We start from the raw sequence: 19,313 nt of genomic DNA, 5'->3' as shown, positions 1-19,313 counted from the left end.
GAAGAAAGAGCAACTGAAGGTAAAGCAAAAAGAGAAAACAAATCTTAGATTTAACTGTATTACATTCATCATCATATTCTGTAATCAATTTACAAACATTTGTAGATGGATTATGGCAGATTTTCTCTTTAAGTTTTTCAAGTCATTTCTTTAAAGTTATTAACATGATTAAAGAATAATCCTATGGTGGCATAATTCTCTTTTTTATCTGTTCTTTGACATACCTACATCACTTTATATCTCAAAATACTTAATTGTCTTTGTACCCTGAAAATCATGAAAGTATAAATTCTTCATCTATTCAACTATAATCTATCAACTATATTAGGTGTTTCAAAGTTTAACTCATTCAAACAAATATTGAAAAAATGATTTACTCTTAATATTGTGCTCTCATTATTTTGAGATATAAAGCTATCTCGCTCAAAGATGTAGTTTGTGTAGAGTAGCTGATTTAGCAAATGGCATGGGGATGCATTTCCAACTCATCAAATCCACAGAAGTTATCCAGACTGACCATTCCTCTGGTGCTTGAGTGATCTCATTAAGAACGCTCAAAAAAAAGTCTGGCCTGTTTAAAAACTTGTTAGCATTGATGTACATAAGACACTTCACTTACAATCTTCTGAAATATAGCAAATTTTTTCTTCTATGGAACTAAATCCTGTTTGCTACATATTAGTTTTCTTCTCTAGTGGACCATACTGAGGAATTCCAATCCTCTTTCCACATCACAGAATCTCAAATTCTTGAAGGTGAAAATGACATCTCTTGAGTAATGAGGATTTGATCATCTTGACCATACTCTCACTCCAAATCCAAATCTGATGGATGTTTGCATAATTTGGCCCAATACATAATGCTACTAGTGACAATAAAGTTTATTATACTTTGAGCACTGTTAGACCATCACTATGTTGTTTTGTCAACATAACACAAATTTCCTGTATCTTTCTATATCTATATTCTTGGGATGCCTGGTATTAATGCAGAGATATTGTTATGGAACTGGGAAAGCTTATGTTTGGATTTGTGGCCTGGACATGGCACGAAGAACTGAAAGATACTGGTGACCCAGAATTGTGTTGAATCTTCATGGCTAAAGCACATTCCTTAGATTAGAAGTGACTTTGCCTGAGATGGATACACCAAGAGGGAAATTGCCTGTCTGGCCTTACACATCTGAGTGAGCTGAATGTTTGAGGAAAGAAATAGAATAAAAAATAAATTTAAAAAAAGTAAGGAAAATGACTTGGCAAAGACAGAGACAAGAGATGAAGAAGGAAGAGGACAGAAGAGAATGAGGAAAGGCATGGAAATAATGTGAAGAAATAGAAGGAAATTCATGTCTTATCTTTTATTTATCAATTTAATTATTGTCCAGAAGAGTAATGCATCTTCCATTGTATTATAAAAGGAAATCAATACTATACATTTTAAGGTCATAACTCCATTTTTTGAACTGCAAGTTTAATGCACCTTTTCTCTTCTAACATGTAATTTAAGGCATCATCTTGTTCATAGCTATTGAACATGAAAAGCAGGGTATCCAGTATTTGACATGCAGTTTTCACTTAGGTGTTAAAAGACTAGCATCATTTAATGTTATCTTGCTTTCACAGTGCTCTGCCCTGCCAATGAATTACGGCTAGATTCAACCGGAGTCATATTGAGCCCTGGCTATCCTGACAGTTACCCAAATCTTCAAATGTGTGCATGGAGCATTTCAGTGGAAAAGGGATATAACATCAGCATGTTCGTAGAATTCTTCCAGACAGAAAAGGAATTTGATGTTCTTCAGGTGTATGATGGTAACCATGGGTTATATTTACTGAATATACATAAATTCAGTCTAACTGCTGTAATTATACATGTAGGCTATCTGTATAAACAACTGATTTCATGATTTATTTCATACTACATATATTTTAAGAAGTATTAACATCAAATTTATCTATATACCATATAAAATTTGTGGTTAGGTTAATTAATATTTTACAAAGTTTAGATAATTTTGGCTATGGAGTTAAAATATTTAAAACAGACTTTTTTATGTTGCAAGTTATCACTGTTGAGGCAGATTGACTATGACCAATTTCACCTTATTAATACTATTCTAAAGACATAAAATAAAGGCAAATGGTAATAAAATTATTCAGTTACATCTAAATTGTGTTATTTTCTTTCTGAAGGACCAAACATTCAAAGTCCAGTGCTTATTTCCCTCAGTGGAGATTATTCATCTGCTTTTAATATAACAAGCAATGGTCATGAAGTATTTCTTCAATGGTCGGCAGACCATGGCAACAACAAAAAAGGTTTCCGGATAAGATACATAGGTATGTAATAATTATAACTTCAGTATGGAGCTCACCTACATCCTCAGTGTGGTTGTGATTGAAGAGCACAGACTCCATTCAATTAGACATGAATTCAAATCTCAGTTTCTTCATTGGTGTTTCTTGAGCAAATTATGTAACCACTCCACCTCGGTTTCCCCATTACAACGGTAATAAATCTACATCTGTCATTATTTTTGGGAAGATCAAAGTACTTAGGATGCTAGTGGCTCAGATAATGTTATTTTAATATTAAGCACTGAAATGCTTTTTTATAAAATTGCTTTTTTTCTAATAGATTTATTTCCCTTGATCTTTCAGAAAATGTTAATAGTGTTGCTCAACTGTATTATCTGAACTACTTAATGACCTCTTTTAATGGCAAATAGTAAAAATCCTTGTTTTCATTATCATCATCTATTTATGATAGTTGCTAAAACATCATAAGCATTGGAAGAGTGAATTACAGATGTATCATTTAAAAACTTTTGGTTATGAAGAAAGAATTTTTATCATTACTGCTTTTCAGTGGGTATTATTTAGAAAGGAGGGGGCTGAAAATCTTTTTAATATGAAGATAAAACAGCTTTACCTATATGCGTTCCTGTTTATAAGGTCCACTGATAGTAATTTTCTTGCCAAGTAAGTGTACACAAATAGTTCTCATTATGTGAAGATTATATTCCCTTTCTTTATTGCTCTCCTAAATCATGTCTGAGGCTGCAGGTATGCATTCTATAACAGAATGCTTCAGAACCAATCAGCAATCTCTTCCTATACTGTGTTCAGAACATGCCTTCGAAGCCATGGGTCTGTGATAATCGGTTCAACTAAAAGTTAATTTTATAATTGTTTTAAAAACAACTCTGACAACAGTTCTAGGCATAGTCTTCATTAAATTTCCAATTACAGGTCTAAAAAGTACACCCTAAATTTTACTCATATATACTAATTTGCACAAACATTTATAACATGCAAATAAAAGCCTTTGTCTAATTACTTTGATTTTAAAACTATGAGATGATCATTTTATTTTAAGGTATTTATTAATAATTTGTATTTTAGATATTAGAAGTCACTAGTCCATGCCATGAAATTATTAATATGTGCACAAATTTTAACCTAAAATAGGCTTCAATTAAATTAAAAATTATTAGGCACTCAATGGAGAAATGTTCAGAAAATTGAAATGCATACCCTAGTCATCCTTAATATTTGTCATATTTGAATCTATGTTTCTATCATGTGAACAATGAAAATGAATGTTTTTTTATTAAATTTGTGCCCAAAGAGTACATTTAAAATCTGAACATTAAATTGTATTTTTAATTATCAGAATAACTTGAAGGGAACCCATTCAAATTAAACAATTATAATTAGACTATTTAGGCCAATCCTTATTTATGTTGATATTCATGATAAAGTTGGATATAAATATAATTTGATAATGCCACTTTCAGCCCGTAAGAACAGCCTGACATATTGGATATTATTTTTCCTTTAGAAATGACAGGTTATGACATGTATGTGTGTGTGTGTGTGTGTGTGTGTATTCTAAGTCCAATCTAGTTCTTACTATTTATGCCCAAAGTTTCCTTTTTCTTAGATGAATGCATTGACGTTTCAAAGTGTAAATGGAACCTGCCAGGCTGAATGGTCTCAAAAGTACATATATATGAAAAAGTTATTTGACATTATCTTTTGACATTTCAGACTACAGGAGAAAAAAAGTTTTAGTTTATTGGCATTTTTTATCACCGTATGTAAGCACCCTTGACAGAACAGAAATAATTTAACATACTGGGAGAGAAGATTATGGAAAGTGGGGGTCTATTTTAGGCATCAACCAAAATGAAATGCAGGACTTAACATGTTATAGGTGTCTAGAGATAACTTCAAAATGACACGTAAACAACATGCTCTAAAATATTGCTATCAAGGCTGTGGCATTTAGGCCTTTCAAGTGACAGGAGATACAGTTTCCAAAATTCAATGAAATATGGGTAGGGCTTTTGAATCTCCAGAGTGGTAGGGAAATGTGATATATTTCAATTTAGAAGACATTCTAAATGACAATGAAATTAGAAAAAGAAAGCCCAGAGACAGCTATGTCTCCTGAGAATTATATAAGATTCTTTTCAAAAGAGAATTAAAAATAATATGAACTTTTTATGAGCTAAAACTCACATAGATGACAAATGACCCATTTTAAAATACTGCTACTCATGTACAGGTTTTTATAACTTTGAATAGTAAAGAATTCCTGATTCATTAATTAAACAGAGACTTTTTTTTCTTTTGAATAGCTTTCTACTGTAGTACACCAGAGTCCCCGCCTCACGGATACATTACCAGTCAGACAGGTGGGCAGCTTAACAGTGTGGTCCGTTGGGCCTGTGATCGAGGATTCCGCCTGGTTGGAAAAAGCAGTGCTGTGTGCAGAAAGTCTCCCTATGGATACCATGCATGGGATGCACCAGTCCCTGCCTGCCAAGGTGAAGTATATTGCCAAAAATGGAGAAATACATCCATAAAGATTAACCCCATTTAACTTTGTCATTTGGATTACTAAAATTTCCAAAAATTATAAATACCCAGAAGCATATTTTGATACTCGCATGAAAATAAGGCATAAGAACACAGACTGTTGTTATGTGATTTATGTTCCATTACTTTTTCCTATATGTATATATGCTTTACTCATATGTACTCATACAATTTCAATTACTTTGTTGTGAGAAAATTAATGAAACAGAAATGAGGATTGCATTAGTGGGGCGTTTGTAGAGAGATACAAGAGGTTAAGAATGGGCAAGTACCCTAAAGTCTGAGTTTTACTCTGAGGATGCAAACATATGCTCTCAGAGTAACAAATTTAAATGACAAAAATGTAAACCACTCTCTGGTTGTTTTTCTTCACTGTTTTAGCCAACCCAATAGAGATAACGTCTCTCAGTTTCATTGTATTTTGTTAAAAATTAAGGCACTGCCTAGCATTGCAAACAAAGCAACAAACTTCTTAATCAACAAATAATATGTTTTAGAGCTTATGGCTATGAGTCGTTTTTAAAAAGTGGTTGTGTGGCATAACTAGGAGTTGTCATAAAGACAAGTTCAACCACAATCATTCAAGAAAAACTAAAGTTGGATCTCAAAAGCTTTCAGATATTTAATTAGTGAAATTATTTTGTCAATAAGAAGTTAATTTCTGGTTTATTTATTCTACCCAGCGTGTGGAGATGCATAGGACAACTTTGAGCCTTCACATTAAAAAATGCAGAGCACTCACAGTTAATAAATAACGGGTCTTACCTATCATCTACTTATTGGAGGCAATTTATATAAAACAAATAAAATATAAAATTGGTCAATTAAAGTTTAAAATTAGACAACAGAAAATTAAATTAGCAAAGGAATAGATGTTACCAGGCACCTGAAATGAGCTTCTTCTACCTATCATACAGCAATATCTAGTTTATGAAAAGATACCTCTAATAGGCATGCGTAAACAAATATGTAAAAAGAACTATTGTTTCCTTGTTCCGTTGATGTTAAGAAACATTAATTACTTATTAAAACTTAATAACTTATTAAGAAACATCATAACTCAGTGGGTTGCCAACTGCTGTGGCACTGACTTCATAGAGAATGGAAAAATTTTAACCATCAAAAAACATCTGCTTTCCTTTGACCAATGAATAGCAAGGGTATTTACAGTTTCTTAGTATTGATTGATTTCCGAGAACTGATTTGGGAAAGGATCTTTGATCTCATAATTTCAGAATCATAGGAATTGAAAATATATATAATAATATCTAAATAATATCTTTTAAATAAACATATTAAAATGTTCTGAACTTTGAACTTTCAATTTTCTACTATGTGAAGATTGTTTTCTCATATATAAAATAATCCCTAAGAAACCTTAGTGGAAAATATTTAACTGTGGTTCACATGAAAAATATTCTGAACTTTCTGAAACTTTGAAATTGCTTTGTAGATTTTTAGGTATTATAACATGATTATAACATGACTATATTTTTAGGTATTATAACATGATTATAACATGACATTTATATAAGGAGTTACCTTTTCATTGTTCTTGATCTAAAAGTGCTCTACATTTAGAATAAACATTGAAATGCAGATAAAAAAACAAAATATTTGGCTTAATAAATGATAAAATATATATAAAACAATGAGCCATTTCCCAAAAGTAATTTTATTATCACTGAAACAATTTTAAAAGATTATTTTGTAAAAACATTTGTTGAGCATAGCTAATTAAAATGAAAATGAAATTCAAATGAGGTGATTAAATGCCGTAATGCAAACTTTTGTTCCAAATGTGTCTTAAAATCTTCAATAATTTTTCATGTTTGTATGTTTAGTCACCTTATACATTCTCATATTTGTTTACTTGAGCTACTCTTACACAATGTGAGTACAGTTTAAGTAGAAAATTTAGTCAATTATGTCTATTTGGGGTTGGTTAGATGTTTTCTTTCCTGTTCTACACATTAAATAACCAATTCCATTTATTTATCTCCCTCAGGAATTGAACCATTAAGTGTTACATAATGTTACGTAAAAACAGTCTCTGTGTATTGCTGCCTCACTTTTAATTTGTGCTTTCTTGAGAGTTCTCTGGAGATGTTTGTGCCTTTGTCTCTTTGACAACTACTGAGCGGGGATGGTCCCTCTGAACCCCATTTGTTTTCTCTTTTATTGGGAATTAAAATTGTAAGCCATCCCAGGCGCATTTGTTGTCCTATCATTTTAGTATCCTGTCGTTTTTAAGTTCTAAAATATAACTTTTTACTAACCACATTAACAGACATCAGGGAAACATTTACTTTTACAACACTATTTTAGAGGTTCTGTAATTAGATAGCAGGGATAATAACAAAATTGTATGAGATTGCTTATATAATTTAAGTCAACATTACTGTTTTTCTGCTCATAATTTGCAGGTTACCAAATTACAAAAGATCAAACTATTCAGCAGTAGGGATTTTGTCATTCAGTTTTGACAGTTTCATGTAGATTTCACTTTACAGTCAATTCACATGGATTAATGAAAATTTTACCACAAAATGATTGATTTTACAAGAGAAGTGGAAACAATTCTGAGTTGGCATACATAAGTGAATAGAACTGAGTTTATAATACTCAAAGCAAACAAGCCTTTTTGCTCTTTATTTTAACATGAGAGCATATAATTACAAGTCTAGAATCCCTTATATGAAACTTTAAGACCAAATATATTTTGGAATTCAGAATGTTTTTGAATTTTAGAAAAGTAATGCAATGCATATATCAGATATTATGAAAAATTCCAGCTGGCCATGGGACAGCACCTATATTCAAATAAATTAATTGTTCTGTGGAGATGTGTATAAATATTTACACTGATTATGATTCATAAAGATATAAGTAATTTCACTTTTTAATTGGGAAATTGCTGCCAAATGAGTCCTTTGAAAGCTTATGAAATTTTTTTTTTTGAAATGCAAATTGTGTACTTGTAGGGCAAATAGTGGTAAAATGCCGGGTGATCTTGACTAGGTTTTTAGACAATAAGTTTTGTCCCTGTATTTATTAAACATGCTCATGTTTACAGTTACGGTTCTGAAAATCTTATTTTGGTGAAGTATCTAAAGTTGTTTCAGAGAAATTGATAAAATTTGAAAAACTTTTTACGTGTCCTATAGTTTAAGAGATGTATCTAATAAATAAAGCATTTATCCATTTCTGTGATTGTGTATGTATGTATTTATTCTAGCAATTTCCTGTGGGATTCCTAAAGCTCCAACAAATGGAGGGATACTCACAACTGACTACTTGGTAGGAACCCGAGTTACCTATTTTTGTAATGATGGCTATAGACTGTCTTCGAAGGAACTTACCACTGCTGTATGTCAGTCAGATGGAACATGGAGCAATCATAATAAGACCCCTCGTTGTGTTGGTATGTGTGTTAGGGAAATTTCATCATTTGTGTTTCTTTTGGAATCTTTCATGATTTGAAAATGTATGTGTTAAAACTATCCTTTAAATTAAATGAGATGTCTAAGAGTGACTTAAAAATGCATTAAGCTGTCTTGGACTATTAAAGTACTGGAAAACAGTATAAAGACTTTCCACTCATTTATGGAAATATCAGTATGTTTATGTCAAATAAACAAAGTGACTTTTCATTTTAAATAACAAAGTTTCATTTTTTTTTTTAAAAAGTCACCATCAATCAACATATGCTTTCAATATACAGGCCCACAAAAAATTTTTAATGTTTGCATTAATGTAATGATATTTCAGTACATTCAGCTCTGATTTAATGAGGGCAAATGATACAACTGAGATGATCCAAAACTTTGGACTTTTGTTGGTTTTCTTCACATTATTTAGAGTTTGACTATTTCCCATTGCTGTCATTTCAACTTTAATAGGTAAATGAATAAATGTGTAATGTTAACATAAAATAATTCTGATCCAAAGTTTGGTAGTGAAAGGATTGGAAAATGCTGCTTTAAATTAACGTCTTTGATTTTCTATATATTTCAATTTTTTCTTGCTTAGTACTAACACTTAAACTAAGCTATGATTTAATTTAAAATGATAATTCACCAGTTATTTGGACCCTTAGTGTAATCTGATAATGCTTCCACTTATGTTGAACAACTTTTTAATTAGCCCAAGGTTATATCACAACTCTTGCTATTCTTATCAAGCACATTTCCTCAAAATACAGTCCTTCCAAAACTTCTCAAGAAACATGAAATTATATGTAAGGCAGTGATAGGGATTCCAGGTAGGTAGAATAAAATGTTCAAAGGCTGCAAATGTGAAACAACAGGACGTGATCAAGGAACTGCCAGCAGTACCATTTTGCTGGGGGAGCAGAAAAACCTAACATAGAAAGGCTTCAAAAAACAGATGCTGAAGGAATTTGTATGGCACAACAATAACTGAACTAGGACAGTGGAGATGTAAAGAATGAAACAGACATGAGATATGGTTAAGAAGTAGAACTGACTTGGTTGACTTTTAATATATTGTGTGTGTTTGTGTTTTGCATAGTCGTTACATGCCCAAGCATCAATTCCTTTACATTGGAACATGGAAGATGGCGAATTGTGAATGGTTCCCATTATGAATACAAAACCAAGGTAGTTTTCAGCTGTGACCCAGGTTATCATGGATTAGGTCCTGCTTCTATTGAATGCCTTGCTAATGGTACCTGGAGTTGGAGAAATGAAAGGCCATACTGCCAAAGTAAGTATATATGCTGCTAAACATTTCATGAACTATCCTTGATTATTGAATTGGCTGATCACTTCCCCTTCCAAACATACTAGAGAAAATTTAAGATAATATTATGAGTATGGTCATTTATTCTCATTACATTTTTTTGTTTTCCAACTACTTTTGCATTAGTAAGTTCTTATAAAGATAGAATGGGCTCTGAATGGAGAGTATTGTGTTTGGATTCTAGTTCTATCATTCACTGAAGTGGTTAGATAATGTTTATTATTTACTTAACTACTTACCAGATACAGATTTTATCCCTTTATATGTATTGTCTCATTTATTCTTTATGTCAAACCCTATAAATCAGTTGATATTATATTCATTTTGTAGAGAAAGAAACTGACAATCAGATTTAATCATTTTGTCCAAGTCACAGAGCCCATAAATGGTGGAGAAAGGGTATTCAACCCAAGCAACCCCTTTGATCAGTGTGTTAAGTGATATTTATTCTCTTTGACCCCAAGTTTCTCTATACAAAACCATGATAATAATACCTATCTCATGTTGTTTTGAAAAGTTTTCATGAAGACTTCATGGGATGACATTTGAAAATACCGTCTATGAACAAATTCATAGCCAGAACTCAGTATTTATTGAATCAAATGGAACATATTACATCATTTTATTTCCATGCATTCTTATAATATAAATTATCAGTGTCTGTTATAGATAAGCTAACTGAACATAGGATATACAGATGAAATATCTTGAATGCACTCTGAGCTACCTTCACTATATTTATTGAGCACCTACTTGCTGCCCGGACTATGCTAGGCTGGAAATACAGCTTTTCAATTTATGTGCAACACAACTCTGTGGTAGAGATACACATAATTTATAAATAAACTAATAAAAGGAACAGAAGTCTAAATAGGGTTATGATTATTAAATACTTTAACATAGCACACATCTTCTTTATGTGTAATAAATACACAAGTATTTATTTTTATTTTACTTATGAATATTCAATTATTTTTCAGTTTACTTTCTTAATCTGTGTTAGCATAGGAATTTTTTGGTTAACCTGTTTTATAAGGTAATCATGTTGATGAATTAAAATCTTAAAAATAGATTCCTATATCAATATTCAAAAAATATATCACCTGTATTTGTATATGTTTACTCTATCCTTCCACGTTTTCTCCCATGTTCTTTTTCTGCCTCCAGTTTCCTTGGTCATCTAGTATAATTTCATTTAAAAGGCATATGGGATAGGGATATCTGAAATTAGGAAAATTTATCTGCAACATAAACTGTCTGGTTCCTCTTTGCTAGGGACTGTGTTGTGTAGTAGGGTTTAAACAACATATGATCAGGTTTCTGCCTACAGATCAGAATGGGGACAGACAAAGCATCTAAGAATTGCAATTCAATGAGAAAATGGAAAGAATAGTAATTTATCTGGTCCTCCAATTTTTTTTCTTTGTCTGTCTTATAAAAATCTAATGCCTGGTACTGAAAGCCAGAACTGGAGCCAGAATAAAGCACTTTGGGTGAGTCGTTAAGTACTGGATTCTGAAATTACACTGTTGGGTTTAAATCTTGGTTTAGCTATTTACAGGCTGTGTTATCTTATTAAAATTACTTAAATTTCTCTATGCCTACATCCTAATACATACAATTGAGTAATTGTACTTATAGAGTTATTGTGATGATAACATAACTTAAAGCACTAAGAATAGTACCTAATACATGATAAGCACTCAATAAATATTATCCATTATTGTTTGTATTCTAGAAAGACATTTCATCTAGTCTTTAAATATGAAGGAGTCATGAGAGATAGTTCTGAGTAACCTACCAAACTAGCTAATCTCTCTTTTTTGATTTTTTAAAGCCTACAAAACACATATGAAGTATATTTAATGGATCTTGTGAGAATCAAATGATATCTTACAAGTAAATTTCTTTATAAACTGTAGATATAGGGTCCTTGACAGGAGTTAATTGTAATTACAAACTTAGAATTATTTTAAATATAAGGAAACTTTGCCTCAGGTAAATCAAATGACTTAACCAATGTCACTTGATAAATCCAAGCAAGATATTGGACTAATGAGTTAACCTCCCTCTAGTCTTGCAATTTTTTTGCTTCAACTTGCTGAACAAATAGGTTGGCTAATCAAGAAATGCAAAGAAAATAACTTCATCAAATATCACTGTCTTTTAGGTTTCACGGGGCCTTAAAGGGATAAATTTCAAATGACGTCATCTATTTTCTCTACACTTTCACACTCATTCAAACTCTTTTTACAAAGATCAGTTTCAATTGTAATATGTCAAATCGTATAGAAATCAAAATGTGAAAGCATGATGTTAAATTCATATGGACTATAAATTTAAGGGTTTTTGTTTATTTATTATCTTTAAGTTATTTCCTGTGGAGAACTGCCTACACCTCCAAATGGAAATAAGATTGGAACTCAAACTTCATATGGTTCAACAGCTATTTTTACCTGTGATTCAGGATTTATGCTTGTGGGCTCTGCTGTACGGGAATGCCTTTCCTCCGGTCTGTGGAGTGGATCTGAAACCAGATGCCTAGGTACAGATTTCTAAATCATCTCAATCAAACATTTTTTTTTTCCCTAAAGGAGACAGCCCTTTTTTTCTTTTTTTTTGATCTAATATAAAATAATTAACTTATATTTACTCTATAAGACTGCTAAAAACCAAAAAAAATTTCACTGTACAAATGACTCATGGTAGAAAAGCACAACTCTTCATCAACAGTATTCCTTATGAGACTCTTACGTCATTAAGGAGAGAAACATTTTCTTCCGGGCATGGTGAAAATAAAAGGTGAAAGCTAATTGCTGAAAATTATATGTCTGCATACTCAGCTGTATTAATCACTGTGGCAGTTAATTCATTCTAGTCAGTTCTCCTTTCACCAATTGCTGAATGTAATGATCAAAGAAGAGAAACAATTTCTATAAACATCTTTCTCCATTTTTATTTCATAAGATTTCCACATGTGTAAAAATATTTTCTATTAAAACTTAAAAAATCTATTTTTTAAACCCCATTTTAGGCAAATAAGATTTTTTCCCTTAGAGTTCTCTGAATTCATTATTAAAGACTGTTTAGCAAAAGAAACTGGTGAAGATATATAGCTAATTCTTCTTACTCCTCTTCTTTTATTATGAAAAGAATATTATAATTTATGCATCATCTTTTTTTCAAACACTTCAATAATTCCTTTACTAGTAAGAGAAAAGTAAGATTTATGCTTTATTTTTCTCTAGAATGATTTCAAGTTATGACAGCAAGTATTGAGTTAAGTTATAATGAAAATTGTTCTAATGATTATTCACTGTCTATTGGAAAGAAGACATAATTTTTTCTTTTACTAACTTAAAAATTGCTGTTTATTTTGAAATAGGGTTTTGCTAAATTAGTGCAAGATTTTGTCTCCAAAATTAATATTTAAGAATATAGTGTTTAAAAGAGAAGTCTATATGTTAGCAATTTCAACCATATATATTTTTGCAAATGGGAAAAAGGAAAGTGGTTAATAAGCTTTCAAATAATCATAGTAATACAATTGCTATTTGAAACTTAAAAGGGTATCATTAGAGGTTTTCTTAAAATTCCTTGTTTTCACCCTGCGGGCACATTTGTTAACAGGTATCCTTGGAAACGAAGCCATAATGGCTTCTTTATAAGAGCATATATATGGATATACTATAAGACCATTTTACAAAAAAGAAAACAGTAAAATAAATTAAATTGTTTTATATTGATATGTGGTTAAATAATCAAATAAAATATTTCCTAATGGTTGCTAAACTGATCTTAGTTATGCTAGTTTCAATTACAAATTACTTAGTTTACTTATAAAGTTGAAAATTTGTATGTGAACTAAATTGAAAATACTGTATATTTTAACTTTATGTCCTGATGAAATGTTATTGTATATTATATTTTATTGAATATTGTATATAGACGGTGTATTCATTCATGTATGTAGAATCTGGATATTGTTCTCTGGAAAGACAGGACCCAGGAATAATATCTATTAGAAAAATTGCCTCTCAGTCTATGAAGACAATATCATCCATTGCAGAGGGTAGAATGCTCACATCTAATATAAATTCAAAAGCATTTTGGTTGTAGGAAAGTGTAGATGCCAAAAGAGCAAATCATAGAATATTATGCTTAGAACTGACCTTAAGGACTCAAGAAGTCCAGTCATCCTTTTCATTTGAAAACAACTTGCCATTAAAGCCCCAGACCATTTTTGCTTAGAATGGTTACTATAAGGTGTTCGTAATTATTTCTATTAGTATATTTATGCCCCTCCTCTCAGCATTTTATTATGATTTTTTTTTTCTCCAAAAGAATTGACAGGTACTTCTTCACATGCTCAGCATCTAGATTGTACTATTACCATTTTGTCTTATTTGCTGCATCACATATCCATCTTTCCAGCCCTCTGTTTATCCATTAATTCATTTTATTTTTCGATGCACTTCAAAGTTGTAGACATCATCATACTTCACTCTAAACACTTCAGCCTGCAAGGCATTAGCTAGAGTTAAATATTTGTTTACAGTTATTTTTTCTTTTTTGTGACAAAATTTATATAGAGTTAAATGCTTAAATTCATAAATGCATTGTTTGGTGAGCCCTGACAAATATGTATACCTGAGTAACCCAAACTGCTGTCAAAAACTGGGGCTTTACAATTACTTCAGAAAGTTTCTGCATGAAACTGTGCAATCCACAGTCCCCACCTCCCCATCCTGAGGAAACAACTCTTCTTTTATTTTTCACCATAAATAGGTTTTCCCTGTTCTAGAATTTCATGTGAATGGAATCCTGAACTATGGATTCCTTTGTATATAGCTTCTTTCATTATTCTTTTGTCCATGTTGTTGTGTGTTTCAGTAATTTTGTCCTTTCTCTCACTGAGTAGAATTACATTATATGAACATGCTACAGTTTAGTCATTCTCCTGTAGATGGATGTATTAGTCAGGGTTCCCCAGAGGAGCCCTACCGAATCGGTTGCTATCTCTCTCTCTCTCTCTCTCTCTCTCTCTCTCTCTCTCCTTATCTATCAATCATTTGTCTGTCTATCTATCTATCTCTCTATCTATCTATCTAAATATTGTTATATTTATTATAGGGATTGGCTGACAAAACCATGGAAATAGGCAAGTCCAAATTCTGTAGAACAAGCTACAGTTTGGGAATTCAGATGAAGGTTTTGATTAATTCCCTGAGAGTAGCTGGCTGGCTGCAGCAGTGCTAGATATACTGCTTTCTGACTGCTGATATCATCAGTTCTCCTTTTAAAGTTTTCAACTGATTGGATGAGACTTCGCTCATTGCTGAAGACAGTCTCCTTTGTTGATCCTTAAAGTAAACAGCCGTAGATGTAATCAAGTGACTAATGATTCAAATCTACAAAATACTCTCACAGTAACAATTAGACCAGTGCTGGCTTGACTAAACAGCTGGAAACCATACTGTAGCCAAGTTGACACATGATCTTAACCATCACAGTGAGCATTTTGGCTGTGTACAGTTTTTGGCTATTATAAATGAAGCTGCCATGTCTTTTGTGTAAAAATCTTTTTTTTTTTTTTGGACATATGCATTCATTTCTCTTGGGACAATATTCAAGCATAGAATACCTAGTAAAGTCCTGGTAGCTGCATATTCTCCCTAGCCATATGATGGAGCCAAATTTTATCTATTTTGTTGAGTACATCAAGGTATCTCATGAGATTTTAATTTGTATTTTCTTAATGACAGCTGTTGTTGGGCACATTTGCATGGGCTTATTGACCATTTGGACATTTTCCTTTGCTTAGTGGAAAGGTAATCCAATATCTTCTATATTGGATTACCTTTTAAATTAGGAATTATGAGTTATTTCTAAATTCTGGTTGCAAGACCTTCATCAGTTACATGTTTTATAAATATTTTTTCCCAGTAGGTGACTTGCCTATTTAGGTAATAGTGTGTTTTCATGACCAGAAGCTTTCAATTTTAATAATGTCTATTTTATAATTTTTTTCCTATGTGATTATTGCTTTCTGTGTCCTGTTTAAGCAACCTTTACTCAGTCCAAAATCACCAAAATTTTCTTCCATTTTTTTCCTCTAGATGCTTTATAGCATCTATATAAAAGATAACTTTTATATCTATATCTATAAATCACAAGACTTCTTTAATTATAGTTGTATGTAATGTGAAGTAGGGTTGGGTTTATTTTTTCCATATGCATATGATACTAATTTTTAAAAAGATTTTATAAGTCTTAAAGTCTGGTATATAAGTCTTCCAAATTTGTGCTATGTTTCAAGATAGCTTTGGATACTGTAGTTCCTTTGCAGTTCCATATATGTTTGTTTCAGTTTGCTAAAGCTGCCAAAATACAATATACCAGAAATGGGTTGGCTTTTACCAAGGGGGCTTTCTTAGCTTGCAGTTTTATAATCTAAGGCCATGAAAATGTCCAAATTAAGGCATCAACAAGAGGATACCTTCTCTGAAGGAAAGCTGCTAGCATCTGGGACACCTCTGTCACATGGAAAGGTATATGGCCGATGTCTGCTGGTCCTTCTTTCCTGGGTTTCTTTGCTTTCAGGCTCTGACTTCAGGGGCTGTCAAGGCTTCTGTGGCTGTTTCTTTCTCTCTCTCTCTCTCTCTCTCTCTGAGCTCTCTGGCTTTTTTCTGTCCTTTAACCTGTCATAAAGGACTCCAGTAAAGGATTAAGACCCACCTTGAATTGGGTGGGTCACATCTCAATTGAAACAACCTAATGAAAAGATCCCACCCACAATATGTCTGCACCCACAGGAATGGATTAAAAGAACGTAGCCTTTTCTGGGGTATGTAACAGCTTCAAACCTGCACAAAGTTTTAGAATTATCTTATAAATTTCTATCAAAAAAAAAAAAAAGGCTGGTGAGATTATGATAGGATTGAGTTGAATCTGTAGATCAGTTGGGGAGAGTTGACGTTGAGTCTTCCAATCCGAACCTCGTATGTTTCTTCATTTATTTAGGCCTTCTTTAATTTGTCTTCCAATAGCAGTATTTTGTCATTTTAGCATAGAAGTCTTGTATGTCTTTTGCTGAATTTGTTCCCCAGAAGTTTTATCTTGTTTACACAATTGTGTTTTTTGTGGAAAGGATTTTGTTTAAGAATTCAAATATTTTAATAGATTATAATAGTTATTTTCAGAGAATATGTTCTTTTTTTCTGAACTGTCAGATAGTAAAGTTGTTAATAATATTTTCTTATCCTTTTAATTTCTGTAGACTTTGTTGTGATATACCTTCATTCATTCCCAATATTGGTAATTTTGCTCTCATTTTTTGTGTTGATCAATTTAGCTAGGAGTTTAACAATTTTGTTGATATTTTTAAAGAAAGAATTTTTGGATTTGTTCCTGTTCTCTATTGTTTGCCTCTATTTCCTTGATGTCTTCTACAATTTTCTTTAATAGTCACTTCTTTCTACTCACTTTTGCCTTACTTTCTTTTTTCTCTTTATTTTTCTCTTCTTTTCTTCCTCATTTCTTTCTTATCTTAAGGTAGAATCTTACATCATTGATTATGTATCTTTCTTCTTCTCTAATAAAAGCACCTAAAGCTATACATTTCCTCTATAAGTACTAATTTATCTGTATTCCACAAATTTTAGAATATTTTCATTTTTATACAGATGGAAAAATTTTCTAATTTCTTCGTCGGCACATTTATTTAAAGTGTATTTTTAAATTACCAAACATTTGTTTCTTTCTAAATATTGTTACTGACTTGTGATTTAATTTCACTGTGGCTCTATGCTATCTTAACATTTCAGTCTTTTGAAATTTATTGAGATTTCTTTTGTGCCCTGTGTTTCATCTGCCTTGGTGAATATTCCCTTTGTAATTGCAAAGAGTGTGTATAAGCTGTAGTTGGGAGGAGTATTCCATAAATGTTGATAAGGTCATATTGGCTAAGAGTGTTTTCCTAATTTTCTACATTATTTCTTAATTTCTTTCTACTTGTTCTATCAATTATAAAGAGAGGGATGTTGAAATAGCAAATTAAAATCATGCATTTGTCTATTTCTATTTCCATTTCTGTCAATTTTTGCTTTGTGTTTTTAAAGCTCTGTTATTAGCTGTATACACATTTAAAAATTGCTCTATCTTCTGGTAAACTGACCTGGGTATGTCAATGAAGTGTCTCTCTTTTGCCCCAATGGTAATCTTTGCTTTGAAGTCTGTTTATCTGATAATTATTAAACCTTTCTAGCTTTTTTAATTTCTATTTTTGAATGGTGTATGTTTTTCAGTCTTTTATTTTAACCTATCTGTCCCTAAAAGACACCTTTTTTAGAGAGACAGCATGCTTTTAGGCAGCATATTATATAGTCATTTTTTTAATTCAGTCTGAAAAATCTCTGTATTTTAGCTGTGTCCACTTGATTTCTATTTAATTTAATTATTAATATGGCAGAATTTAGATTTGCTATTTTATGATTTATTGTCTGTTTTTAAAATCTTTTTGTGTTTGTTTCTCCTCTCTTCCTTTCCTGTCTTTTTTTCATAGATTATATTTTAGAATTCTATTTTAATTTATCTATAGGGTTTTAGTTATGCCTCCTTACAGATTTAGAATATTTTTAAAGCAATCTCTGTGTAAAGTACTATAATTATACTTATTTTTCATATTCTACTTAGAATCAAAGTCAACATGGTACCACTTTACAAATAATTTATGAATCGTGAAACTGCATATGTTCATTTACCACCCATCCTTAATCTCTAGTTATCACATGCTCTATATCCACATGCATTATAAACCACACTTTATCTTTTTTTTTTCTTTAGACAGTCATATATAGTTTAAAGAAATTAATAGGAAAATTTGTCATATTTACCCATAATTACTATGTCTGGAGCTATTTCTTCATTTCTTCCTGAAAATCTAGTTTTTTTTAATCAGGTATCATTTCTCTTCAGTCTTAAGGACTTTTTAGCATTTTTTATAGGGTAGATCTGTTTGTGGCACCTTTTCTTGTTCTGATTTATGGCAAATGTCTTTCTTTTGCTTTCATTCTGAAAGGATATTTTCACTGGCTATGAAATTCTAGGTTGAACTTTCATTATTATTTTTAAATGTTATTATTTTCAAATATTTGGTTTCTCTTTTATTTGATAAGAAGCCAAGGTTTATTCATATTTTGTTCCTCTGTATGTAATGTTTTTCTCTGGTTGTGTTCAAGGTTTCTTTTTTACTTTGTTTTTTAGAAGTTTGATTATGATTTGCCTAAATGCTTCTCATTGTTTTATTCTCTACTTGGGGTTTGCTAAGCTTTCTGAATCTGTAAATTTTGTCTTTCTCTAAATGTGGGTTATTTTTTCTGACCTTTTCTGTCACATGTACTTCTTGGACTACAGTTATACATATAATAAGACTTTTATTATTATTCCATAGATCACTTTTTCTCTTTTAATTTTTAAATCATCCTTTTTTGCTTTTCAGATTTGATTTTTGGACCTATCTTCAGGTTCACTTAGTCTATTTTTTAGCATCTTCAATCTTGCTAAGCCAGTCCAGTGAATTTTTTAAATTCAGATTTTACAGTTTTAGGTTCTACAATTTTCATTTCATTTTTTAAAATGGTTTCTATTTTTCTGTTGAGATTT

General features: G+C 31.4%; 1 protein-coding gene across 8 annotated transcripts in view; it reads left to right on the top strand.

Annotated features, from left to right (window-relative positions):
- CSMD3 (CUB and Sushi multiple domains 3) overlaps positions 1-19,313 on the top strand; it is a 1,408,207-nt gene that overhangs the window by 1,311,759 nt on the left and 77,135 nt on the right. For all 8 annotated transcript variants that reach the window (XM_037802758.1, XM_037802757.1, XM_037802756.1 and 5 more), the window contains 6 exons: positions 1,623-1,811; positions 2,193-2,339; positions 4,646-4,834; positions 8,125-8,310; positions 9,420-9,614; positions 12,022-12,195. In XM_037802758.1, coding sequence (XP_037658686.1) covers positions 1,623-1,811; positions 2,193-2,339; positions 4,646-4,834; positions 8,125-8,310; positions 9,420-9,614; positions 12,022-12,195 — 1,080 coding nt within the window. The remainder of the gene's footprint in view (positions 1-1,622; positions 1,812-2,192; positions 2,340-4,645; positions 4,835-8,124; positions 8,311-9,419; positions 9,615-12,021; positions 12,196-19,313) is intronic.

The sequence above is a fragment of the Choloepus didactylus genome, chromosome 14, assembly GCF_015220235.1.
Source record: "Choloepus didactylus isolate mChoDid1 chromosome 14, mChoDid1.pri, whole genome shotgun sequence".
NCBI classification, from domain to species: domain Eukaryota; kingdom Metazoa; phylum Chordata; class Mammalia; order Pilosa; family Megalonychidae; genus Choloepus; species Choloepus didactylus.
The sequence above is the reverse complement of the archived record's forward strand: the minus strand, read 5'-3'. Positions and strand labels throughout refer to the sequence as shown.